The sequence below is a fragment of the Alligator mississippiensis genome, chromosome 5 (genome assembly GCF_030867095.1).
Source record: "Alligator mississippiensis isolate rAllMis1 chromosome 5, rAllMis1, whole genome shotgun sequence".
Classification (NCBI taxonomy): domain Eukaryota; kingdom Metazoa; phylum Chordata; order Crocodylia; family Alligatoridae; genus Alligator; species Alligator mississippiensis.
In genome coordinates this window covers 187,459,826-187,487,803 of record NC_081828.1, presented here as the reverse complement: position 1 = coordinate 187,487,803, position 27,978 = coordinate 187,459,826, and the positions used below count along the sequence as shown (strand labels likewise).

Here is a 27,978-nt window from a genome sequence, read left to right as displayed (position 1 = left end):
TCTGAGCACTGGGATTGGAAGGGACCTCAGAGAAGGATCACAGTCACTGGCCAGCTACACATGTCAATATCAGAGCTTTCCTTCCCTCCTCTTCCCCCTCCTTCTCCTTAGTTTCTCTATGGCTGCAAGCATGGCCAGCTTCAAAACTTTCAAAACGTTTCGACTGCCCTCAACTTGTTTCAAGGCTGTTTTGAAGCCTTTCATTTTGTTTTGTTTTGATTTCACTGTTTCGAGCTCATAATGAATCGAAACAGCATCAAAACGAAACAGCCAGCAAAATTTTGCGCAGCCCTAGCATCAAACTATTCCCTATGAATAGCACATAGTACCTCTCACAACTCAGGTTCTTCTATAATAACGTCATAAATACTCCTGGTTCCCACAGGAGTGGCTACACGGAGATCTGCAAATGGTGCCCTCACTGAAATAAATGGAGGGGGACAACCTGGTTTTACCTGGACAAGTATGTTTATTTCTTGAAGATTGCCTTGACAGGTCCACTTGTGCAAGAGACTCAGGAGTGTAGTCCCAACATGGTGGGGCATACACGATAAACTAACACCTGGATTAGGAAGGCATCACTATTTAGAAATACAGGAAGATAGGTATGTATACAAATGATTTCTACTAACCAAAAGGAAAAGAATAATCAGATGGATGTAGAGATACAGGCAGAAGATGACCTGCCTAATTAATTTAAATTGGACCAAACTCTGTAGCCCATCTCCTTGTCACCAAAAATCAGAAGAGATATATGGTTGCCCCTTCACTGTCATTTCTTCGTTATTAATGAGACCCTCAGCCCTTCCCCAGCTGCCAGCCTTCAGTTATACACATTCCCTCTAGTTAATAGGATTCTGATGTCTTCCGAATTGTCTGATCAATCTACTTCATAGTTAAATCAGCAGATCTTTGATGTGCTTCATGCCCGCTCCAGCTCCATGACTTCACCAGTTGCTTCACCACTGCCCTACAGTGCATAAGGTTTGAGGTCACTTTCAAGGTGGGCTATCCTACACAGGAGAATATGACGCTCCACCACCCAGTTTGCTTTACAGGAATATACTGTCTGTATTTTCTGTGATTAAGTATATATCTAATTAATATACTACCTTTATTCTGCAGAACTATTTTCATAGTGTTTGGGGACAGCATCATATATTTACCCACTGCAAGATGAGAGAATGTCTCAGACAGTTCCCTCCTGCTGGGGTATCTGTAACACCTGTAAATTCCTCCACCTCTTTCTTGGCAGTTCTGATGCCACATATGTTGTGAAAGTATTATTAAAAACTTGGATGTAACTGCAGCAGGAATGGTCTTTTCTGATCCTATAACATTTGAAATAACCCTCTCTCTTTCTTTCCAAAAAGAGGATGCTTATTTCAGGGAAAGCCTTTGCACCCCAAAAGTGTAGTACATATGTACATACTGTATTATCATCTGGCTTCCCAACTTCTCAGATATTTATGGAGAAGAATGAAAAACTGACTAAATTGTAAACAGTTTTTGGGCAGTAGCTTTCTTCATATATGCTTATAATAACAAATGGCACAACAGGTACAACAGGATCCAGATTACTATTAATTACTAACACATAATAATTAATAGTTGTCATGAGTGACTGGTGTCTCCTGAATCTTGGAGGGCACCCGCAGAAGCTGCCGATGGCAGCAGCCCTGTCAGGGGGGCACCAGCCCTACCGACAGCATCAGTATCGGCCGTTGGGGAGGCACCAGCCCCGTCGGGGGGGCACGAGCACCCCCTACCAATCGCCTATGATAGTTGTTATTATAAACTAACAACTGGCATGAAGTTGCTTCTCTAGTGCTATAGTAAGTGCTGTGTTTTTCTCACTTTAAGGAATGTGAATATGCATCTGCTAGAATAGTATATGCCTGTGATTTTGTGACTGTTATATTGTGGTTTTCCTTTTTCTCTACAGATGTAGGGCTTAAACCAACACTTCCACAATAGGCAGAAGAAAGAAAAGACAGTTAAAGCCACAGCTTTCCATACAGTTCTGCATAGGGAAAGCACAGGCTCATGTGAACATACCTGTAGCTGCCTCATCTGGTGCAGCTGCAGCCGAAGATCTGACACGTTGCGCCTCATATCATACAGACTGACTTGCATTGCTGTAGTGCTGACAGAAGCAGGATGATTGATGGCCATTGGCTCCACTGTTGCTAATGAATTCTTTCCACCAGACAGATGAGCACCTCCTGCAAGCAAATGCCAGGAAAACTGCAGTTTACAAAGAGTGAAGGTCTAGTCATATCCCTGTTGCCCCCCCCTTCCCCGCCCCAGCAGATCTTCTATGGAGATGGTAAATTTCATACTTCAGCACTCAGTATAAGTGATGTGATTAGCACTCAGTCTGTGATTCCCTCAATTGCCTTGAAATGAGTCATTAGGGTCCATCTGTAGTACAACCTCAACTATGTCAGATGACCTGGTCAAAACAGGGTTGTTCCCTACACTGGTTACATCCTGGTTCCTTTTTGCAATATGAGTGTAAGACTAACTGGAAGCCACACCAAAGATGGACCAATCAATTCAAAACAGAACCATGGTGGAACCAAATTTGGACATAACCATGTTCTACCTGGGTCCTTCCTACATGGTTGAAATTTTAATGCAAGTAATCCAATCAAACCCACAAAGTACCTATTTGTTGATGGATTAAGCACTGGAGAGAAATTCAGTCAAGCATGCAGGTGTGCAGAATGTGAAAACAGAGAGACGTCTGGGTTTTGTTACTCAATGACTAGTCATGCATTTCTAGCAGTCGTCTTCAAAAGCTTAGCCAGGTCCCAAAAGAGAAGAAAAAGCTTAGCGCTGGTTGATATTCCCCAGCTATTTGTTGCACCTACCAATCCCCTCATCTCTGTACTCTGAGTGGCATCTATACACAAAGGCACTTAAGGCTACCACAGTAACAAAAAAAAAAAGCACTTTTGCAGAATACCAACATGAAAATTAAAAGTAAGCACAAAAATCTGTTCATCATGACACATTACTCCTTTGTACAGCAAAGATAGGGCAGTTTCTTTTAGATTCCCAGTAGCTGGGAAATAGCTTTCTTTATGGAATACAATCAAACCCCACATCAACAGCCAGAATATACATTGCATCTGGCTCTTGGCAAGTCTCACTACACACCCATACTCTTAATTGTCCTTCCAACAAGGGTTGCTTTCCCTGAAACAGGAAGAGTAAGAGACTGTAAACAGAACACACCTCATTTTCTAAATAACTCCAATCTGTTGTGAGGCCTCACAGACCCAGATCAATGCCATCCACACAGAGTAAGACAACTCTGTGCCTGCAGGTTTCCCAGTGACACTCAACACTAAGCCCTTTTACTTTCTTTCAAATCTGCACCCTGTGTAAACCTACATTAACTTGTCAATTGTTGTGGATCTTTTTCCTGCCTACAGTAAGCTTGTTGACTGCTTGCTGCCTCATACTAAGACAAGTTTAATGCAACAAAACTGAAGTTAAGGTTAGAAGCTTTTCTTTGCCTGCTAAATCTTCAGTATAGAAAACAGCACAATGGATTTCACACAGAGTCCAATGAATATGGGACTTTATATTTAAACTCAGTCCACTTGTTACTAGTCAATTAAATTGACTAATGAAGTATGCAGATACAGTATGTGTAACTCAGGGATGGGCAAAACGGACTATTTCCCAGCAGCCCCTGCTCACATGGTTGCCATGGAGACCATCCCCAGCCACGCTGGCAGGGCGCATGGCAGAGCAGGGCAGGGGGCTGCTCTGGAGCTGCTAGGATCTTGCGATGGGGGCAGCTTGCTCTGGAGCCAGGGCAGAGCCGATCTGTAGCCTGTATGCTCTGGGCAGGGGTGCACAGCCAGGGGATTACAGCTCTGCCTCTGCTCCAGACCAGGCTGTCATCGCTGAAAGGAGCTGGGGCAGAGCTGCGATCCCCTACCTCTGCACCCCTGCCCAAAGAGCACAGGCTACAGTTCTGCCCTGGCTCTGGAGCAAGCTGCCCCCATCACAAGATCTCAGCAGCTCTGGAGCAGCCCCTCACCCTGCTCTGCTGCCCACCCTGTCAGCATGACTGGGGCTGGCCTCTAGACCAGACTTTGCCCATCCCTGGTGTAACTGATTACAGCACAGCATGCATTGCTCCTTTAGTAACAGATATGTATGCCATTACCATTTCTTCAAATGTTTCCCACAAGGAAAACACTTGAAAAAGAAAGGAATTGTGATGTAGGTCTGCTTTTATCACAAAATAAGTGAAAGGGTTTGCACAAGCTGGTGTATATTGTTTTATTTCAATTTGTAAAACCTGGAGACACTACAGCAATTCCTGTCAGTAAAAGGATGTATACCGTACACATGCAAGTACACTGCTCTACCATCAACTTCCTGATACATGCAGACAAAAAGCTGTTCTAACCCACTGCTTGAAGCCATAATATTATACCTTACCTAGCTAAATCTGCATAGTACTTCAACAACAGCACTTTTCATGTCACTGCTGAGTCAGCTGCCACATACTTTTGCTACACTTCAGTATCATTCAATATTCTCTTGACTTCCAAGGAGCTACTTAATAAAAAGTCATGTTTCAGAAACAAGTAGTCCTTCACAGTCGTCTATTCTACACTGCAGTCCACTGTATATCAATAGTTACTGTCTATACGTGCAAGCAGTTTTCTCTGCAATAAAATCATACAGATTCTTCACCCTGCATTCCTTATTTTTGCATTAGTTTTTAAAGGAAGACTATTCACAAGTTCTGCATAACAGGATTCTGAAGTTTGGAAAAGTCTGGATCCTTAGTCACAGCTCTGCTTTTTTATTTAAAAAATGTATCCCTAACCTCTACTAGTCCCTGCCTCAAGCATTAACTCTCCAAGCAATAACTCTGTCCAATAAATAGGCAGCCAGATGCATGACTAATTCCCATGAATATCTTTCTCCAAGCCAGGCCACAACTAATCTTCTCATCCTCTCTGTCCTACAGTCAGATTGTGATCTGCTTCCTTAAAAGACAAATACTCAATCAGCTTCTGTAATCTAATCTTTCTTGCTTCTTGTCACCTGGCTGTCCTTCCTATTCATGGTCTGCCATTTTGGCCACTGCCATGAGGTTCAAATAAGAGCTTGGGATGCACAACAGGGCAGAACTTTAAGAGTATAAAATAATGGCATCATCTTTCAGCAAGCCTGGGAGTACTCCAAGGACTGGCTTCCAGATTCATACTGCCATAAAAAATGTACAAAAAGGGCATTTGGGAAATGTAGTTGTTTTCTGAAAGCATAGCCAGGCTGTAGCCTTGTGATAACCCCTCCTACCCCCCCCCCCCCAAAAAAAAATAAAACCAGCCAGGGAGGGGTGAAGAAGAGAAGGAGCTCTGGCTCAGGGGCCATTGTGGTGGAGGGATCCTTGCTACAGCTGGGCAACTGGGAAATGGTATTTAATACAAAATAATACTTTGTTTCATCATAGTTTGCACTGGAAAGTTTCAAAGCATTTTCCACAGGTTACTGAACTAAGTTGCATGGCACCCCCATTTTTAAACCAAAGGGGCAAAAGGAGATGCAGAAATGGTAAGTACCGCTAAGTCACTCATGGTCCAAAAGGGATTCTGTGGTCACACAAAGAACAGAACCCAGTTTCACAACTGTTACTCTTTTGCTTTGGGCACAAGACAGCCATTATCCTTCCGCTGTTCTACCTTTCAGCATACCTTTATATTTCTAGCCAAACTGCTAAAGAGGGCTTCAGTGTGCACCAGGTCAGACAGGAAAGCCAAGGTAAAGGTTTGTGCAAAGTTTTACCAAATCTGTTTGCCTATCTATCCATTTAGCCAAACAAACAAACAAAAAATCAACCTTAATAATTAGTTGTCCCGAGGGATACATTGACAGTCATTCAAATCTCATGAAACCTGGACTCACACCCACCAAACAAATTTAAGAAGTAATTCCAAGTCACAGCTACAACTCTCACTAATAACCTGCTGCAAACAGATCCAGAAGGGTTCTCATCAGCAAAAGATCTTGCATATTTGTGTGCTACTTCAGCTTATATAAACCCATATGATTTGAGGATCACGCTTCATTTACAAAAGTAAGCAGAACGCAAGGCCTGGCAGGATCAATTTTCAGCAGTGTATCCAAGACAAGCAGGCTGATATGTAGGAGAATATTTCTAATACACAGCTCATAATAAAAGGTGTGTTCATTTAAAGGCGCAAAGGAATTCACGAAGGGCAGAAGATATACATTGCCAGGCACAACCCACTAATCAGGATTAACTGTGAACACCATGAGCAGAAAATACTTCCCACCCTCCCCCATTCCAAGACTGGCAACTACATTGTTTGGAGAGAAAAATGTATCCCAACACTCCCATTTAGAAAATGCTTCAGACCCTTTCCCTTTACCCATCTAAGGAAACAGCAAGTAGGCCTCCACTTCTTTAGTAATCTGGGCCTTAGCTATTCCTGTCACTGAATGAGAAAAACAGAAGGGAAAGAAAGATGGACTTGTTTGTATGCTGCTTGCTGAGGACTGAAATCAGTACAAACAATATTTCTAGCATGTTCCATTTTTTAGTCATATACTATTTCTAAAGGAACAGTCCCTCAACTCCCTTGGCTTTTGAGGAGCTGGGACCCAGTCATGGGAAACCCACTGACATCACTGGAAGATACACAGCTCAACTTGGGGACGGCTACTCTCCTGGAATGCTTGTGTGTGGTTTATCATAATTGCTTTGATGTATGCAAAACACTTGTGTGAACAAGACAGCGCTCAGCCTAAAGGGAAAAAAAAAAAAAGAGAAATGCAGACAGTTATAGTCTCGTTTCATCTTAGTGAAAAAGCATCAACTTTTAATTTCTTTAATATTTCAAGTGAAAGGACCCAGTATGATGACAAACCACAAGGATTTGCATAAAACTTTTTGATTTCCCTGCAGGATACTCATGTCAAAACAGGGACTTGTATTTTGATTTTCCCCCTTAGCCTCAAAGACTCCCATCATTGGGACCTGTGATGTAAAATAAAAGTTGTATTACCTTTATGAGTCAGTTTTATGCTGCACACCTGTTTTACAACTAAGGAGAGGTGGGCCGTTCAGCTTTTTGTTTATCAATGCTATTGAAAAAATTGCTCAATCAACATTTTCACACAGCTTCTTCCTTAAAGCAGCATGTGAAATTGCTGAAGTTGATTGCTAGGTATGCTGTAGTCAAATAGACGTGTATAACTAAAGGAGGTATTGCCTACTAGCTATGGAATGGTCCCTGACCCTGTTTCTGGAGGATAAAGGAACGTTTAAATCCAAATTCACTTGCAGTTGCACAGGAGTGAGGGATTTTCTTTAGGACATCCTGACAAACCAAACAAGGGTCATGAAGGAGAGGGGAGATCTTACTCACATGCCTCCTTGGTGTATTTAGCACCTTGAACAGACATAGGGAAAGTTCTGCTTAGTCTATTATGTGGATTTTTCAGGTACAGCAATAGTTTAGAACAGAATTCCTTAGCTTAGCTTAGCAGAGCTTTTCTTTTTGATAGACTGTATGGTACTTATTCTTCCCTTTTACACTATCCTATTCCACTAAAATCTATTTTGATTAAAAAAGATGGAATTGGAAGATGAGTTTATGTGAAGACCCACACTTGTGGGTACCCCGGATAGAAACTGAACTTCGACCCCAAGGTAAATTAGTGACAGAAGCATGAAACAGTTGAGTAAAATGTCTCAAGCCTGGCAGACATCACAATCTACTTCCCTTGCCAATGGTACCACAAAAGGTTGGGGGGAGCTAGCATAGGCACAGGGGAAACCTAGAGACCTGAAAGATGCAAAGTCTAATTACAATACTGCCATACAAAGAACAAAACAAAGGGCAGATTTTAATGATTTTCACATTATTAAAAGTGCTTTCATTCATGTGCATGTGCCTGAGTGTCAGGAAGACAATACACTCTAACTATTCAAAATACAAGATATTGGTAGACAGGAGACAGTCCGGCTACAGCAAGAACACAGATACACAGACTGGATTACTTCACTGGTACGACAGGGCACAGCAGTGGCTGCCTGGAGAATTTCAGTCAGAAAACTGATTTGCTACGTGTTCATGGGAAAGTAATTTCAGCTCTTTGCCTCAATTTCCTTCTTGCTTAAAAGGGAATAAATAATACTCGCCATGGCTACCTTACATAGGCATCGAAAGGGTTCATTAGTTATTGTCTCATACAAATCTCTGTACTGACAAGGCCTACATCAAATATTATTATATAATTAGGGTGACAATACATCCTGGTTTGTCTGGGACAGTCCTGGATTCCATAAGATGGTCCAGGTTGGTTGGTCAAAAGTCCCAGGCTTGGATTTCAGTAGGGAGGCAGAGCAGCATGGTGCTGCCACTGTGCAGGAGCGAGAAATGTAGGGATATGGTATCTTAGATAGGGTGACCATACATCTACCTGCCTTGCTCCTGCACAGCAGCAGCAGTGCCTGCCCGACCACCTGCCTGGCACACCGTGCCACTCCACCTCCCCACTGGACTCCAGCCAAACTGGGACATATAGTCACCCTATGTATAATGATAATAAAATGAAGAATAGAATAATAATGCTATGGAGAATTAAGCTATTGTTTACTGGCACTGTGCATCAGCTCATGTTCAAAGGATCCAGTTACAGGATCAGACTCAGTTTGCTCTCTGCTCAATATTTTCCATCTCTAGTTTGCATTTCTATTGGACATATTGAATTTGTACTGTAATTCTATACAGAAAAGAATCTTAAGAGATTAATTAATATAACTGGTGACTGTTTTGATAATAAAACTGTAACTGCATTTCCTTTCAGAATGAGTTCATTTTGCAGGAACTGCACCATTTTGATTTGCCTTCAGTATATTACAAAGAGGGAGTGAAAGAGATAAGGCACAGAAAGAGATTAACGAAGGTAATGCCTCTGAAGACACCCTACGTACAGTATCGACACCTTTGCAAATAATGCATAGAACTATTATTCCCTGAGTTTGAATGCAGTAGTAAGAATGTTCTTTTTATAGTTCCTTCTCCTAAAAACTCAAAATCTCTCAAAAACAGAGGCCTTAAATATGACATAATCCAAAAATGTATTTAAAATCCCAAAATCTTGTTTGCTTTGTAAGAACTGATGGCTGCCCCAAACATTCTAGGAATATGACAATTAGTATTAAACACTAGTATTTAATTAGGGAAAAGATACTGCCCCTTACTTTCCAATAAGTCTCTAAGCATCATTATAGATGCACCATCTTCTTGCCAACCTATCTTTAGAGAAAAGTACAACTGAACAGAGATGAAATGTATAGGATTCTATAGCAAATAGCTGAAACTTTATATAATTTAATTTAGAATTCCATCTTGGCTGTAGGGACAACTTATTTTAAATTGGAACCAACAAAATATAGGGGCATGTTGAAATTACATTATACACCAGTGCTCAAATATTACTACAGAAATGTTATCACTTTCTGAAATTCTACAGGACATTTTCATGATGGATAAATCCCACCCCCCCATCACCTTTTTCCTCTCGCTCTTTAAAATTAAAGTAAAGGCACAGTCATTCATTTTAAACATCTCAACAAGTAAAGAGCAGAGTTGTAGTAATAATGTGAGCAGCAGACACAAAACAACCTTCCTAGCAGTGGAGGGTAGCTGCCAGAAAGCACAGATCTGGATCTACACGTGTCAACAATTCTAGTGGCTGCTGCACATCTCTCTGTATAGAAGCCTGACTGAACTGTCAAGCACTGCACTGCTTACATCTGGGTCACAGTTTTATGTGCCCTTTGCAACTGGAAGACTATGAGGACAGTTCTATAAACTAATGAAATGAAAAAATAAACACCTACTATAAACTGTGACCATCGCACAACCCAGAGCAGAAGTCAGAGGCAGGTCCCTACAACTGCTACAGCTTTGCTTGTTCTTATAAGTCCCTCCCAAGGGAAAGCCAAGAAGGCCCATCATCATAGTAGCTGCACCAAGGTCCAATGCCACTCACAACCGTCTGTAAGTCAGGCAGGCAAAGCATGATGTGCTGAGAACAGCTGCTGAGAATTCCACTGTTTTTTCCCTCCAGACAAGCCTAGAGAGGGGTTACATACTGCAGGAGATCGGTATCAGTAGTCACCCTCAGGATGCTGACAGACATGAAGCTCCCTGCTGTAACTCATGGCACTCTGCAGGTACTGCCATGAGTTACAGCATTCCCCCCAACATGGCAGATATTTGCTGTTGGGTCTGGAGGTTTGGGGGACTGAGTTCCAGTTTGGAGTGGCTGTTCTTCCCTAGCTCCCCACCTCCCAGCTCTGGTGCTGTCTTCAGAATGGGGGAGGAGGGAGGAAAGGGAGCTCGGTCTGCAGTTTGCCCAGCCTGTGCTGAAGTGCAGAGCAGGTGGATTGGATTCCCAGCCCCTACCAACACCCTCCCCCCCCCCCTCCTTGGAGGCAATGAGGGAGCTCCAACCCACTTGCCTCATCCTTCAGCACAGGCTGGGCAAACCCCAAGGGCAAGCACCTACCTTCTCCCAATCCCATTCTGAAGACAGCACCGGGGGTGGGGGTGGGCTACATCATCCCAGCCCCTGTTCCCAGTATGTGCTAACAGAAGTTAATGAAGGCAGTCCACTTTGGAGAGCCTTTATCCGAACCCTCGTGTAATCAGGTTCAAATGGTTGCACGATAAGGCATTTTTAAAGTGCTCTGCAGCCATGCCCTTCTGTAAGGGCAGAGCTGTAGAGCACTTTCAAGAGGCTGATGACACAACAAATGTAACTTCTGCCTGTGCCCTCATACCTTTGCAGAGAGGAAGCAGCAGTCTAGCATCTCCCTGAAACCCTACACTGGCTCTCTGCCTAGGAATTAATTTCATTCTGAAAGAAGAAATCTCTCTCCTTACCATTACCTCTGGGAACAACATACTAACGATGTGTTTGTGCTGCACAAAGATACCAAGCTAACACTGATACTAGCACTCGTGTAGGTGTGTTAGCCTGATGCTCCATCTGGGCTAACTTAGGTGCTTCAATGGCAGGGCCCATCAGCCCTAGCAGAGTGCCATAGTCAAGCAGCAAAACTGTTTTTAGTTCCTGAGCTGGCTCCTTTAAAGCTATTTGGAATCTCTCTACCAAGCACTGTATGGTGACTGTAGACATATCTTGACTGATTCCCACATCCTGCATCTAAAAAACCCCACAGATTAATTTCTGATACAGCAGTTAAGCTGACATTGGCATTCCCAAGGAGAAGCTGTTAGTATTAACAGAGTTCCGAATTAGGGTATTTCTGGATATTTTGCCCAATGAAAGATGAATGATCTTACCTGTGCTGTCAAAGCTGCTCTTACTGGACACAATTTTCACCATCTTCTCACTAAATAAAGAAAGAAAAAAAAAGTCAGGTCTTACATTGCCAAGCTGTATTTTTTCTTGTAAACAGATTTTTAAGTAACCTTTAGGGATTAGCTTTACTAGATTTGTAGTGAGGCTGATCAGCAGTAAACAACAATTACCTTGTCCAAGATATATATATATTTAAATTGCTGGAGTTTAGGGCTCGCTTTCTTAAAAAGTTATTTTAAATACAGGTGAAAAAGGTGGTACATTTCCAGCACAAAGCACAGAGGTTTAGCTGCATTATTCCCATTAATGTCAACAGAAATAATAGTTAAACCTCTACTCATTGGCTGGAATGTTTTGTCCCTCTGCTTATGACCAAGGATAATAAAAAACAAGTTTTAGAATGATTGAGCATTCAATGTTCTATTATTACATCAGAAGTTTATTTTTTCTGATTGATCACTAAACAGTTACAGAGAAACAGATTTAATGAATTCTTTTTTTACCTAGAAGCATCTTTGCTATTACTTGTATTTGGCCCTTTAAAAAGCGCAGACTGAACAAGACCAGTTAAACTGGCAATCTGTTTCTCCATGGCTTGCATCCTCTCTCTGTAAGACAAGAGAACCGTTTGTTAAAGCCAGATAGATTTGCTTTCAGACTTGTTTTTCTAAGTGAATGATTACCATAGGATCAGAAAGATACCACAGAGTTTGTGCAAAGACTCATGGGTATCAATTTGCATATACCTTGTTAGGAAGGCTAACCACATCTTGGTTTTAAACAAAGTGTTTGCATGATAACAAACAGACAATAGAAAGGCATCTGCCTAGCTCAAAAAACAGATGATAAAATTACAGTGATCTCACAAAAAAGGCACTTATATAATCCTTTAAAGCCTCCTGGAAACTATCGAAAATCATCTTTTTCCAGAAACAATTCGTCAGCTACACGTATAGTTTCTGCTTTTTTTTTTTTTTTAATTCCATTGGGTCTCTAATTTTGCCCGAGTAAAAGGACTTCAAGATTAAGGATTTTAGGCTTCTTGTTACTATTTTTACTGTGCCCAAAACAAGGATCTTTGTTTCTGAAGCATTTAATCTGCCCCAGCTGCATACTTCCCAGCCAAAATCCTTTGCACTTGACATCACAACTGTCTGGTATGGAAACTATTGCAATGTTACAAACACTGACAGAGGACTTTCAACGCAGACTGTACAGATCCTCTTGTCATGCAAATGCCCTGAATAATTTGAAAAAGCAGGGGCAAAACAATGGAGAACAAATACGCTATCCATGAGGTGCCAGTCAGGATCAAACAGTAAGGATCACAGAGTAGATTAGGTCCATCTGCAATTGTGTATTTGCATTTGCACTTGTAGTTAGAAGAGCATACTCGGGTACTTTGGTAAGTTCAAAATTAGTCATGTGCACACATGTACCATCATGGCATCATGTTAAAGCAATCACCCAGTAGCATGTGGCTTAAATGATGCCTTTTTGGAAAATTTGGCTCTATCTTCTTAAAATAATTTTATAAAAGCCTTTTAAAAGTGTTTATATATGCACAAAATGTGGCATGCCTCCATGCAGTTTTATATACATTTCATTTGACAAGTGGGAAATCATAATAAATGCCATTTGGCACCTGCTAACAACTCTCCAAAATTCAAGCCGGTCCATAATTGAAGTTCTTGGAAGATAACACCCCATGGCAGCAAAGATGGCTCATACAGCCTTGTAGGAGATTTTCACAAAAGAAATTAGGACTTGTTTGTAAACTAAATGGCCAGAGGTGGCACATTTGGTGCCATTTTACAGTAGTGACTGAGCTACATAAGCTCTGATCACTACCTTCAAGCTGGCTGCAAAAACAACACTGTTGGTTGGTACGGAACAACAGTAAGTTGGGTACAGGTGACAATAATAGTAGGAAAAAGATAATTCCTTTACAGGAGTTTACTGGCCCTGGCATTTAACACCATTAGACCTCAAAGGAAATTGCCTCAGACTGTCTCTGGGGATGAAATTCAAGTTTGTTGGGAAGTCTTGAGCTGTAGGGGAATTCTGCTTCAGAGTTACAGTCACAAGAGGGCTTCAAGGAAGCAGATAACCAGAAATTTCAGTGATTGCTGATCCTCCCAACTAAGGACGCAGAACCCACAAGGGTGCAGAAGGCTCTGTCAGCTGGCAGCAAGAAATAAACTCCGATGTGCCTTTACAATATTGCTTTAACACGTATCCCATTCTGTTGTTAGGCAGAAAGGCAGTTTGGTGAGCATCAAGAAGTTTAATTAATCAGACCTAAAATCTATTTTAAATCTAGAAATATGCTGCATCATTTCCACCATTATTGATCTCAAAAATAAGGAAAATGGCTCAGCCTTTGAAGCCATCCATTGAAACAAAAAGTAAGTGCTAAAACACTGTGGTGAAAATAGCCTAACAACCTTTCATGCTGTGTTTTTTACTCTTAATAACAAAAGGATTTTTTTCAGGCAATCATCATAAATCCTTTCCTGGATCCAAACTTAATTGGAAGTCTATCTGTTCTACTAAATTGATAATCTGGAAACAATTTTATGGGTCAAGTGAAATTATTGCAACACAAAGCTGATCTTGTCTCCTGCTATGGAAAGTTAAGAAAACATGTTTTTTATGGGGGGAGGTAGGGGCCACAAGGTGAAGGATGATGAAGAATCAAACAATTAAATGCAATTAAATGAACAGAGCAGATTATTTTCATATGGCCAGAATGTTAAGGATGTTAAAGAATGCTACATATGTTCCAGAGCTGCTTATTTTGTCAAAGGGGATTGTTTTAAAGCTGCCACAAGGTTGAAGCATTGCTTGTTATGCTAATCAAAATGGAGCGTTTCAAAATTAGGTGCCTAAAGTTCAACATCTAAGTTCGTAACTATGCACTTCAACAAAAGAGACTGATTTCTAGAACTTGCAGCTCCCACTAAAGTCAATGAAAGCTGCAACATCTCTGAGGATCAAGACAATTTTAGTACAGTGCTTATCACAAGGCACTAGAGTTTAGACAATACTGCCTTTAATAAATTAAGTCTCTGAATAAAAGTTTGCTCTTGGCCTTGTTGCTCACTCAGTATCTTAATTGGGCTGTTTTCAAGCTCCCAATAAATATTAACAATACAAATGGAAGCAGTGGAGCGGACCTGTAATCTATGCTCTATGGAGCCCCATGATGCTGCGACTTCTGAAACAGGTTACTTTTGGGGAGGAACAGCGTACACTGGCATCCCCTCCCACTCCATTTTCTGACATGGGGAATGTGCTGGCATGGCAGGATTTCCTCTCTGAGGATTTGGAGGGGAGGGAGGCAGGAGGAGGTAGGGGTAAAAAGTACTGTGCTGCTGAGACCCTTTCAAGCACCTCATGGCAGGTTGGGAGGCAAAACGCCCCAGGAGAGGAAGGAAGAAGCACACGTTGCAAAGGAACAGGAAAGAAAGAATGTGCTGCCACTGCCGCCCTGCATACCACACTGACCCTGCCAGCAGGGAAGAAGAACGCGCCCTCTCCACCCCAGGGTCCAAGATTAGCCTTCAGCTTCCCCCAGCTGGGAGAACAGGGAGGGCTGCCTGTTTCTAAAGCAGTTACGCAAGTAGTTGCAGTCTGCCAGGACAAGTATGGAACGGCACTCCCTTGCATGGTGTGTATGGTTTTTTATTTGACTGTGGGGAGAGACAGAAGGGGGGGAGGGAGGGAGGAGGGGGTGAAGGGCAGGCTACGGATTGACTCTACACCCCATCCTAACAGCTTTCTCGACCACACTTGGCATCTGCTGTTCAGGCAGCATGATGCCTCAGCAAAAGCAAAGAATGCATGAAAAACTCCCTAGTGTTCTTCTTCCAGGCAGCAGTTGGGCTGTTTCACAACTCCCTTCCTGAACTGATTGTTTAGAAAACAAGTCTGCCTCCTCTCACTCTGGGGGAAGCACCACAGAAACAAGCCCTTGTTCTCCCAGAGTCCAGCTGCCGACTGCTCGGAGGCTTCCGATTTTCCAATCAGGTTTCTTTCTTGTGTTGATGCATGGTAGGGAACCAGTCGTTCTCTGTGCTGTTGCTACCTGAAGGCCAGTCTGTGCAGGTCACTACACGTCGCTATACCAACACCTGCCTCTCGCTGTGAAACTCTCGAAGCATTACTTTTACACTCCTTCCCTATCCCGGGGGTATCTTTTACAGGCATATGACACAGGAGATGCCTCATGCCTGGTATAGGCACAAACTAGAAATTCAGGCTAGATACAGATATTCAAAAAGCCAGAGGCAGAACTAAGCTACGTGGTTTTTTGTAAGTGATGTAGTTTAGTTTGGTAGCGAGCAGAACACACCTGCGCTCTTTGGGGAGCGGGGCAGAGGGGAGAAAGGGGAATCTTAGACCAGGTTCTGCCATTTTTAAACCAGTCTGTCTGTTAGGGGTATAGACAGGATTTGTGCCAAAACTTTTCATCTCTTACAGGTATAGACCCGTTTCCAATCACCTATACCAGTAAAAGTTTGACATTGATACCTGACCTCAGTTGCATAACTGCTCATTCACATTCATCACTTACCCTAGGCTACATGTGTGCATCACCTGTGATCCACGTTCTCCACACCAGGAGATAATTAGAGTCCTGTCCTGGAACAGGCTTTCATAGTGCCTTAACATTTATTTTTAAACCCTGGTACAAAATCTATTCAATTCGTCAAAGAGAAAGCGAGATACTGGCAAAAAACACCTTCTCCTCGGTCTGCCAATGTGGGAAAAGCATATGCTAAACATTATGACTTCACAAAAACAGAAGAACAGGGTTTTTTGGTTTAGGAATGTGTGCGTGTGAACTGCATGCTCTGTCACCAGGCAGTGCAAGAACTTGCCTCTCTCAACAGCCACCTCTCTCACCAATTAAGGGTGGTGCTGACAGACACCACCCAACCAAGCTGGATCACCAAGAAGAGTATAAAGTGAAGTGTAGCAGGAACCCTTTGCATGCATCTAAAGAGATAGGTTAATTTTTAATGTGCATCAAGTACTTCAGTCATCTAATAAGACTGATTCAATGCAGTGCACAGGGAGATTTAGGCACCTCTGAGAGGCAATCCAAAAACCTGTGCAGAGAGCAGCCTAGCAGTGGCCAATAGGACTTTCTAAGTCCAAGGATACATACCAACAGCCACTCCCCTTCGAAGCTTATGGCTAGGGACAGAACTTACACAAACTGGTATAAGTGATTGAGAACCAGTTCAAATTTGTAACACAAAAGAAGTTCAGTGCATATAAACTGCTTTCAAATGGCCAAAACCAGTTTAAGATATACCTGGATGTATGTAGTATCAGACTTAACTGATTTAGGTTAAATCATTTTATTGAACTTCTGTCCCAGATCCCTGCCAGCCCTCCAGATTCAAATTAACTCACAGTCCCCCAGCATCCCAGGATGCTCTGCACCTCCCCCACAAACATCTCCTTGCAGAGTGGATAGGTTAGCCTTAGTCCAAGCTATCTTCTCCAACCCAGCAGTGAAGCATACTGTAGTGCCCCCCTTGAACCTTGCATTCCTTTTTGTGCAATAACCCTAATTATGGCATTTTCCTGAGAGGTGGAGGAGGTGGATTTGAAGCCCTGGGACTGATGAGGGTACTGAATCAAGGTATCCCAATACTTGGGTAAGTGCTCTAGCCACTTGGTTATTCTGTAAATACAGGTAATGGCATCCCCCAAAATACCTCCTTTTGTAGTCTGATGGTTGTACTTTAAAGGGAGAGCTGTGAGCCCTGTTCATGTATCTGACAGAAGAGTCATAGTGTTTACCCTCAGAATACGATTCTAGACTCGGGAACCCAAGTAGATGGAGATGGCCCTGACTTGGGCACACAGGCTAAGTACAGACAGTCAAAAAGCCCAAGGCTGAATCAATTCAATCTTTGCAGGTTAAATTTAGGATGCATAGATTGAACTGATAAGCAAGTGAACATTCATTCACTTTTAAATCCAGAAATGCAGCTACATGCCTACAGTGACTCAGGTCAGAAGCTGGGTGGCGCTAGAGCATGCCTCGCTGCTCAGCTGGAGCAGACAGCTTGGGCTAAAGCTAGTCAGCCCACTTCACAAGGAGGGAAATGGGGGTTTGTGGGGGAGGTGCAAAGCATCCTGGGATGCTTTGGGACTGTGAGTTAATTTGCATCTGGAAAAGATCTGGGACAGAAGTTCAAAAAACTGATATAACTTAAATTGATACTACATCCATCCAGGCTTATCTTAAACCACTTTCAAAATAATCAAAACTGGTTTATGTGCACTGAACTTCTGTTGTGTTACAGATCTGAGTTGGTTTCTGATCACTTATACCAGTTTATGTGTAACTTGTTTGTACCCTAAGAACCCGGAGGAACTCTCAAGCCAAAGGCAGCAGTACCTAATGTATGTTAGCCACTTCCAGGGTTAGGCAGTTAAAGTCCTTTTCGGACTGGCCCTACTTCTTCAGTGATAGCACAAGCAGCAATCCTGCTTCCTCACAGGTCCTGACAAGGGCTCAAGTAGGAAGAAAGCTTAGAGACTCTTTCCCCTTCAGCACACCCAGTCAGAACCAGCCATGAACAGAAGTCACTGACCATACTTGGTTGTATTTGATGGCCACTTACTATTCCTATGTCTCATTGCAAAGCATAAGAGAAAGGACCCTGAAGATGTCAATCAAAATTCAGTACCACCTGTAATAGGATTAAAGCTTGACCTGTGGAGTTTGCAAGGCCAGAGTAAGCAACACTAAAAAGTAGTCTCCATTCTGTATTCAGTCCAGGAAGGGAAGGAGAGGTACAGTCCCCAGCACACATTACAGTACCCCACTGCTTCTATTCCACCCAGAAATCAGCTTCCTCACTTGAAAAATGCAACCCAGTTTTGGAGGGCTAATTTTTTGGGAAAGATGCATGTGGTATGCAAATCAATACAGTACCTAACCCAAGCCTCAAGAGCTAAAATAACTGCATTAGCTTGACTTCAGTGTCTATTAGGATTTTTGTGACGCAGAGAGGAGGGAGGACAAAAATGTACACTCAGAAACAAATTAATAAAAGTTCAGAAAAATCTACTGGAGGCATAATGCTACATAAATATTTGGGGATTTCAGTACCTGGTGGTAGCTGAGTAACAACACTGATTGTAATTTTAGCACCGCCAAATACTCTGGAATTTTACAGCACTTAAAGTGCTGTTATATACAAAGAATGTATGTAAATCTTGACATCTGTAGCCTCCAGAACTAACCACACAAATGGGCCATCCAAAAAATCACCTTCAAAATACACATTCACTAAAAAATTAAGTAATTATTCCTTTACTGAGCCTCAGGGATTGAAGTAATTCTGATTTCTCAATGAAAAAGTTTCAATCTATTATAATTTTTCTATGAGAATCAACATGGGAGTAGACTTTTGATGTCTCTTTCACATTGTAATATCCAGACATTTTCATTTTTGAAACCTCCAGACAGCACTTGAAATTTGTTGCCAGACTGTGAAACAACTGTTATGACAAATGAATTAGTTCAAGAACTGAACTGGTGCTTCGGTATCATGGTGGGAGGCTCCCCGGGAGTACTGAAGCAAGAGAATCATCTAAAGCAGGGTTGGGAACTGTTTGCCACCAGCCACAGCCTGCTTGCTACTTGCAACCAAGTCCCTGCCACAACCTGCAAATCTCTGCACTTCTGCGATCAGCAGAGGCTGCAGAGGGGGATACAGCGCAAGGCAAGTGATGGGACCCTGGGCACACCTCCTCTACTGCTGTGGCAGCAGCGGAGGGAATAAACTGAACCTGGAAGGCAGTAAGATCATGCAGCTCCAACTGGAGTATGCTTCTGATTCTGTGAGCTGTTGTTGGCTGGATCCAGCCTGTGAGCCATAGGTTGCTGCTCATTTCATCCCACAAAATAAAATAACTGAAGGTGAATAGCAGAAGAGAGATTTAGTAAAATTTCTAACATCTCCAGGATTGATTTCAATTTCTTCTCTGTATTTATGCTTAATCAATATATTTATCTGGGCAAGAAGAAGCTTACAATGCTGCTGCTTCAAGTAAATTACAATTTTCCCCTTAATATAGCAACCTAGTAGTAGCAGCAGGATGGGCTGGCTGGTTTGAGGTTTGCAGTAGCCCCAGACAACTCCTAACCATTTTAAAGTTGTCTGTTATCAACAAAATATCTACAGAAGGTGGCTAGGCCTTTGGAACCTCAATCCTTTGCTCAATGAAGCAGTATCCATGGAATAGAAGATAATGTAGGATAATCTGATGTGGCCCAGCTGGCACACACCATTTTCACTATCCCTTCAGGTAATCTCAATGAACTCTATCTAAACTCCAAAACCTTAGTAGTCCACATGTGTACTGCTTATGGGTGAGAGTCATGGGCATCATTTAAGTCTCACAAAGACCATCACTAAATGACCTATGCAGAAATTAAGTGTCGTATGGAACTTGGGCCTGTTCTCTCTGTACCTGGGTAAATTTTACACCCTGTAGGCAAGGACTGAAGTACAAGCCCCATTATTTTTTCTGTAATCATCACTGCAATGTTGCTGAAAGAGTGGAATTTAGTTATAACCTTTTGATTAGACTGCAGCTGTGCTGCCTCTCATTGCCAGAGGTAAAGAAGCTTCTATTACTTCTTTTATAAATCTTGCCTTTCAGGTCTTCATAACTGAGCTGTAAAAATTCAGCTTTGAGTTGAAACAGAATTCAGATCCAGCATCTCAGCCAGAAGGCATTTTGTATTGTTATTTATTTACCTTAATAAAGTTTCAATAACATTTTGTTTTACTGTTTATGAAATTATAACAGGCTGAACAAGGCATAGGGCTCTTTATATTTATAAAACTCAAAAATATTTCCTAAGCTAACATTGCAGAAGTTAGACAATAGGCTAATTTGCATTAAGTGCTCTTGGTATTTAGAAAGATTCCCTTAAATATCCTACACACTCAAGGTTAAAAGAAAAAGGAAGAAACACAAACACACACAAGTACTTTCCTTAAAAATATTACTGCATAATTTTGTTCATATACAAGGTGTTGAATTTTAAGTCAGTGTATAGTTTTAGAAGTATAATTATGCAAATGTTACTTTTATCATTATAAATACACCATAGGAACAGTACTTAAATTGCTGGTACATAGATTCCTTCAAAACACTACAGAATTATTTCCATGTTCACCTGTGTGTGTGCACAAGTGCATACATATTTCACACATATAAGTAGACTAGAGCATTTGTTTGGAAAAGAGAAGAGACAGAGAAGGAAAAAAAATTCACAGTTTTTTCCATGATGGATTAAATTTTAAAACGTTTTTTGATCCAAATCCAATCTCTTGGATTAAACATGGCAAATACGTTTTAAGTAATTTCCTAGTTACATGACTGGAAATATGTATGTATATGTTTCCAAAAGACCCCACTGTCCTAGGGTGAAATAGTTCCTAACTCATTTCCTCAATGCGGTACGAGCTTTCTGGGCTGGCTTTAATGTGTCATATTCTGTGGATGTCTGAGTTTCTTTTGAGACACTTGTTGCTTCCATTTTCCCCCATCCCAGAGCCTTACAGTACTCTTCTCTTTAGCCAAGTACAACATGATATGACGATTTCTGAGCTTGTTAATCAACTACAAGGGGCAACTAGGTGACATATCCAAGGTCCTCCCTTTTATCCATGGGTTGCATCAGTAGTTACCTTTAGCCATTGCCAATCCAGCACTTCCCAGCTGACCCACTTCACTTCCCTAAAGAGTTCTATAAAACTTAGCAGCACAAACAGTACTGGAGATTAACACAACTCATTTAAACCAAATGCCAATAGACCTATCTTTTCCCCGTTGGGCAAGGTCTATGCTAGCACAAACTATTATAGGCCTTTGCATGAATCTGGCCCTTAAAAAGACAGGAGACAACACTACCGCAGGTCACCAGCAACAGGAAGGTCACCAGGTAACTGGCTGGTGCTGAAAAAATCAGCAGGAAGAACATTTTTGTTTCAGCTTCCTCCAAAGGGCAGACTTGCTGATTTCAGCCCTTCTCCCCAAAGGGTATATGAAAAACAAACTGTTCTATTTTTATGCAAATTCAAGTTTTATAACAGATAAGACAGTTGATGATAAATTCTTCTCATTTTCTAACGCTAGATGAGAAAAAACTTCACTCCATAAAGAACCAAAATTGTAATATCAGTGTCATTCTTAACAGGTGTGAAATATATTCCCTTATTAGCATCAGCAGCACGTCATTTGTTCTTGTAACATGATTTGCTTGTCTGAAAAAACAAAATCTCAGTTAATCATTTTATTTTTTTCAAGTGCCTGAAATTTACACTAATGAAAATGACTACAGGTCACGGCTGGGAGACAAGATTTTCTGGTTAGTAAATGTAGTTATTTTGTGCATCTTGCCTCCTTTAAATTACTTACTTACTAGCATCATCCATATCTAAGGACAGGAGCAGCACAGAGTGATTGTCTCCTGTATATTAAATGAGGTAAGCCTCACAGATTACAGATTGCTCCTGCTTAAATGCTTTATAGTCTTGTTCTGTCTTACCTTGTGTCTTTATCTTTGGGCACTGCCGCTGATCCGTAGCCAAACGCTTGCCTGTCAGCCACAGATGGAACAACATCAGCCATGCCAGATAATCCTACAGCATTTCGTGCTTTAGTTTCCACGTAGATAGGTGCTCCTGGTTCTTTTTTAAAGGACTGGCGACTAGGAGAAGACCTGTCGGGCTGGATGGCATGAGGGGGTACGTGAGCATTATGATGAGGATGAATATCAATCATTCTTACATCAGCTAGCCTGTGGGGTGAAGCAGGAGGAGTTTTTGAACCAAGAGTTGGCAAATGGCTCTCAGGATATTTTCTTGATTTTTGTCTGTACAATGATTGTTCCACCATCTCAGGTTGCATAGAGGGGTTCAAGTAAGTGTTTGAGGACCTCATTGTGCTGCGATGATAAGCTATAATATGATCAGGGATGTCAAGAGGGTGTCCAGTATGGGAAGCAGCCACACTCATCCTCCCCTCATGAAACAGATAGGGGTCAGCATATAAGCCTTCATTGCGAAACAGAACAAGGCTTTTGTTACTCAGGTCCTCATCTGGTTTCACATCCCTTCTTTCCAGAATGGCACTCGGGCTTGGCGATATGGACCTGGACACTGGCACACTTGAGAGCCTGTCTCTGGGAATTGTTGCGTTTCCTGGCACTCCCATAGGCCTGCCCCCACCATAAGGGATTCTGGATGGAGAAGGGGGCATAGAGTGCGGCACAGGTGTAGAGGGTGGCGAACTCGGAATTGCATGAGAAGGATGTGCAGCAGATCCTGGTCGGGAAACATTTGAGCCATCTCTGCCTGCGTAAGCAATTTCCCTCTGCATCTGAAACAAAAGAAGAACACTTCAGATTCACCTTCACTTGCAAACAAAAGCATCATATGAGCCACAGTTTAGACAACACTTACTGAAAAAATAATTAACTTAAAACCTAATTTGTTGGTGTCCGTTTTGGATGAAATAAAATAAATCCTGAGACCTCAGCTTATAAGGAGAATATGGTCTAAGGAGAATATGGACCTCAGCTTCTAAGGAGAAGGCAAGCAGTTGAGTTGCATAGTACTGCACATGGGAAAACTTTCTTGAATTTCTTTACTAGCACATATGTATCTTAGTGTTCAATCACTTTGGTTACTGATTATTTGTAAAGGCCCATGCTGAAATCAGGAAGTCACTGGGTCAGAGTAAAGACAGGCCTTGTCTCAAAGAGCTTGTGTTGCTTGTCACCAAAATTAGGTTGCTGATGCTGTTACTAAGGTCTCACTGATGAAGTCAGCATAAGTCTGCACATGAAATCCTGCAGTCCTTAGAAAAGCAAAATGGTTTTTTCGAGTTTTACTTCACCACAGGTTTTGTCATTACTCTGTGTACACCTATGAATTACCAACCAAGAGTAGGGTATTTCTGCTAGATGATGATAAATATGAACATTTAAGGTGCCCAAAACCATAAAAGAATGTGTCAACATCAGCTGTATTATGTGGATACAGGTAGGAGAGTTTCAGACAATTGAGAGTTGTTTTTACAGTCACTTGCTACTTTCCAGAACTGACATAAAAATGGAGCTGCAGTAATTGTTAGCAAGAAGGATGGAACAAAAAGGAAACAAGAAAGCAAAAGTATCTTCAGAGGATGAGCTCGTCTCTCACTAGCGAGCTGGCAGCATGGTTGGCAGCTCCACAGGCAGCACTGTACTCCTGCAAGTGGAGCACCTCAGCCCATTTAGCACTGACCACTCCAGATGACTGCGCATCAACACTGACATGGACAGAAGAGAGCCTCTCTGCTGCTACTACAAGGCCTCTCATATGGGGCCTTAAAGCAAGGCCGTTAAGCAGGCATGAAAGCATAATCAGCTGGGCTCCAGGAGTATGTTGGGGACCACATTTCCCATGGAAAAAAAATGATACCTTGTTTATAAAACACAAGAGAACAATTTCAGGTCAACCCCATACCACAACACTGTGCAATTTCCATGAGATTCCAAAAAAAATCACCACCAAACCAACATTATTGGTCTATCTTAACTGATTCTGAAGCATGGCCAAAACGCTTTGTTACATCGTTACCAGGGATCCTAATTTTCTCTGTTAAAAAATAGCAAACTCTCTGATCCCCACACACACGCACACACATTCTCTGATTAAAAAAAACCAAAATCCATGTTTTTCCACAATTAAAATGAAATGCCATTCTATATATATAGGTATCAGTTCAACATAATGTCTTATTCACAATTTTAAAGCAATTTGGAAGCCTAGAAGTGCCTCAATCACTATAATAAAATAAATTCTAAATTCCTATAAATTTTGGCATTTCATTTTGGGTTCTTCATCATGAAAAATCAGAGGTCCTCCTGCACCCTTCACTGACTAGGATGTGGGTCCAGGTGCAGCTGTCCCCCACACTGCTTTGTGGCACAGACAGCCCTGATATGCCAATGCCCTGCCCATGCCATTGCCCCTCACTCCCAACCAACAGCCCCCTGGCCCTGCTGGTGGCCCTCTCTCCTGACCCACAGCCCCGTAGCCCTGCTGGAGGGGGTCCCCAGCTGCCAGGGCTACAGGGCCAGGGACCTGGGCCCACTGTCCCCTGCCCTCTCCAGCAGTGCCTGGGCCCTGGCTGCTGCCTGTGGGAGGCGGTGGCTGCTGCGGTTGGAGCTGAGCGCAGAGCCCAGCTCCTGCTCCCCCCCAGGAAGCATGCTTGGAGCAGAGCCCATGTAGGAGGGGAGGATGTGGGCTGCCCGCTGAGGGCATGGGGTTCCCCACCCTGTTGCCCTCACCTTGGGGGCCTCTGTGGCCCAGCGGATGGGACCCAGCGCTGCAGGGCAGAGAGGTTACATGCCGCCATCGGAAACCCTGTGCTGCCATGGCAAGGCACTTCCTACCCCCCTGGCAGCAGCAGGGAGAACAACTCTGTGCTGCCATCCTTGCTGCTGCTGGGTGGGCAGGGGGCACCTTGCCATGGCAGCACAGGGCTCCCGGAGATGGCCATAAACCTCCCCACCCCATTCTGCCCTGCTGCACTGGGTCCTGCCTGCTGGGCCGTGGAGGCCCTCAGGGGAACACCCAGAGCCTGTAGTGGGTAGCCCACATCAGCCCCCCACTCCACGCACAAATCTGAGGGGCACATGCCCACATACCCTCCTAGGAGTGCACGCAGTGGCGGGGAGTGAGCCCCTCTGCCACTCCCCGGATGAGCCATCCACAGCTCTGTCCTGCTCCCTGCCTGCACTGCAGCTGTGCATTCCCACCCTGGCCCTGGGGCCCCAAGCCCCACACATGGCCCTGGCTGGCCTCCAACCCCAGCTTCAGCCTTGCCCAACTCCCTCCCTCACTATGGGAGCCTCCCTCCCTCACTATGGGACAAGGCTGAACTCCTCAACGAGTTCTTTGCCTCAGTGTTCCTAAGCGAGGGACACGACAAGTCTCTCACTGGGGTTGTAGAGAGGCAGCAGCAAGGCGCCAGACTTCCATGCGTAGACCCTGAGATGGTGCAGAGTCACTTGGAAGAACTGGATGCCTTTAAGTCGGCAGGCCCGGATGAGCTCCATCTGAGGGTGCTGAAGGCACTGGCCAACATCATTGCAGAGCCACTGGCAGGAATATTCGAACGCTCATGGCGCACGGGCCAAGTCCCAGAGGACTGGAAAAGGGCCAACGTGGTCCCCATTTTCAAAAAGGGGAGGAAGGAGGACCCGGGCAACTATAGGCCAGTCAGTCTCACCTCCATCCTTGGCAAAGTCTTTGAAAAAATTATCAAGGCTCACATTTGTGAGAGCCCAGCAGGACAAATTATGCTGAGGTGAAACCAGCATGGGTTCGTGGCAGGCAGATCGTGCCTGACCAATCTAGTCTCTTTTTATGACCAGGTTACAAAACGCCTGGACACAGGAGGAGGGGTGGATGTCGTATACTTAGACTTCAGGAAGGCCTTCGATACGGTATCCCACCCCATACTGGTGAACAAGTTAAGAGGCTGTGACTTGGATGACTACACAGTCCGGTGGGTGGCGAATTGGCTAGAGGGTCGCACCCAGAGTCGTGGTGGATGGGTCGGTTTTGACCTGGGAGGGTGTGGGCAGTGGGGTCCCGCAGGGCTTGGTCCTTGGACCGATACTCTTTAATGTCTTCATCAGTGACTTGGACGAGGGAGTGAAACGTACTCTGTCCAAGTTTGCAGATGACACAAAACTATGGGGAGATGTGGACATGCCAGAGGGCAGGGAACAGCTGCAAGCAGACCTGGACAGGTTGGACAAGTGGGCAGAAAACAACAGGATGCAGTTCAACAAGGAGAAATGCAAAGTGCTGCACCTAGGGAGGAAAAATGTCCAGCATACCTACAGTCTAGGGAATGACCTGCTGGGTGGCACAGAGGTGGAAAGGGATCTTGGAGTCCTAGTGGACTCCAAGATGAACATGAGTCGGCAGTGTAATGAAGCCATCAAAAAAGCCAATGGCACTTTATCGTGCATCAGCAGATGCATGACGAATAGGTCCAAGGAGGTGATACTTCCCCTCTATCGGGCGCTGGTCAGACCGCAGTTGGAGTACTGCGTGCAATTCTGGGCGCCGCACTTAAAGAAGGATGCGGATAACCTGGAGAGGGTCCAGAGAAGGGCCACTCGTATGGTTAAGGGCTTGCAGCCCAAGCCCTACGAGGAGAGACTAGAGAAACTGGACCTTTTCAGCCTCCGCAAGAGAAGGTTGAGAGGCGACCTTGTGGCTGCCTATAAGTTCATCACAGGGGCACAGAAGGGAATTGGTGAGTATTTATTCACCAAGGCGCCCCCGGGGGTTACAAGAAACAATGGCCACAAGCTAGCAGAGAGCAGATTTAGATTGGACATTAGGAAGAACTTCTTCAGAGTTAGAGTGGCCAAGGTCTGGAACGGGCTCCAAAGGGAGGTGGTGCTCTCCCCTACTCTGGGGGTCTTCAAGAGGAGGTTAGATGCGTATCTAGCTGGGGTCATCTAGACCCAGCACTCTTTCCTGCTTATGCAGGGGGTCGGACTCGATGATCTGTTGAGGTCCCTTCCGACCCTAACATCTATGAATCCCTCTCCAGTCAAGACCTACCTGCAGGGAGTTGCAGGAACTGCTCTCCATTCTCCCTGGCTACCACATGCATGTGTGTGTACGCCCTGCCTGATCACTCTCCTCCCACTCCCTCCAGCCCATTGCAGGAACTCTGCCAGCCTGCAAGGGGAAACCCACCATTTCCCATATTTTTCTCTGTAAAAGGAGAAAAATCTTCATTTTTCTCTGTAAAGGAAGACAATCTGCGTTTTAATGCTTTTTTTCAGCGACGAATGGAAAATCAGGATTCCTAATCATTACACATTGTCTTTTTGAAATCCTCAACCATTATTTTTTTCTGTTGACCAGCTCTATAGCACTCACAATGTGCTCCTCCTTTTCCTTCCCGACCCACAAGCTGTTCTATTGTTAAGGAAATTCCCATGGCTATCTATACAGAATGATTAACCCATCACCACAGCCTCCACATTTGAATATTACAAGCGACTCTTGTTAGTTCTGGAGGCCAGAGAGTTGCAATGGCAGGAATCAGCAAGAAGACAGAAGAGAACATGGTGGAAAGCCAAAAAAAAAAAAAAAAAAATTGTACAGGGATAGGATATTAAACAAAAAACACAAGGTAGGGCTGGGAAGCACCTTAGAGACATATTAGTTCAGAAAGGCATGAGATTTCATAGGCAACAACATACTTCGTCAGACACTAGGAGTGGCCTGAAGAAGGGAAGAATATGAACTGTGCATTGTATAATGGATTAGTATAATTTGTAGTTTTAAACAAAAACGCTGCAACACAATTTAATACCACACTCCTCAGCTGAAAACAGAAGCTGGAAAGGAAAAAAACAAATCAGCAGACATTTCAAGAAATGCAGTTGGTTTTTCTGTTTTGAAAGATAGCCATATGTTTAATGGCCTGACCTAAAGCCCA

At 43.3% G+C, this 27,978-nt stretch overlaps 1 protein-coding gene across 13 annotated transcripts in view; it reads right to left on the bottom strand.

Moving 5' to 3' along the window:
- The window catches only part of KIAA1217 (KIAA1217 ortholog), a 279,741-nt gene that overhangs the window by 48,978 nt on the left and 202,785 nt on the right, over window positions 1-27,978 (bottom strand). For 10 of the 13 annotated variants that reach the window (XR_002093624.2, XM_006258396.4, XM_019497828.2 and 7 more), the window contains 4 exons: window positions 22,001-22,833; window positions 11,907-12,011; window positions 11,385-11,434; window positions 2,059-2,225 (listed from right to left, as the gene is read on the bottom strand). Coding sequence is in view for 12 of the 13 variants with exons in the window: in XM_006258396.4 (XP_006258458.2) it covers window positions 2,059-2,225; window positions 11,385-11,434; window positions 11,907-12,011; window positions 22,001-22,833 (1,155 nt within the window). In the remaining variant the exon portion in view is untranslated. The remainder of the gene's footprint in view (window positions 1-2,058; window positions 2,226-11,384; window positions 11,435-11,906; window positions 12,012-22,000; window positions 22,834-27,978) is intronic. The other 3 variants (XM_014608974.3, XM_006258397.4, XM_019497822.1) reach the window with 1 other exon arrangement.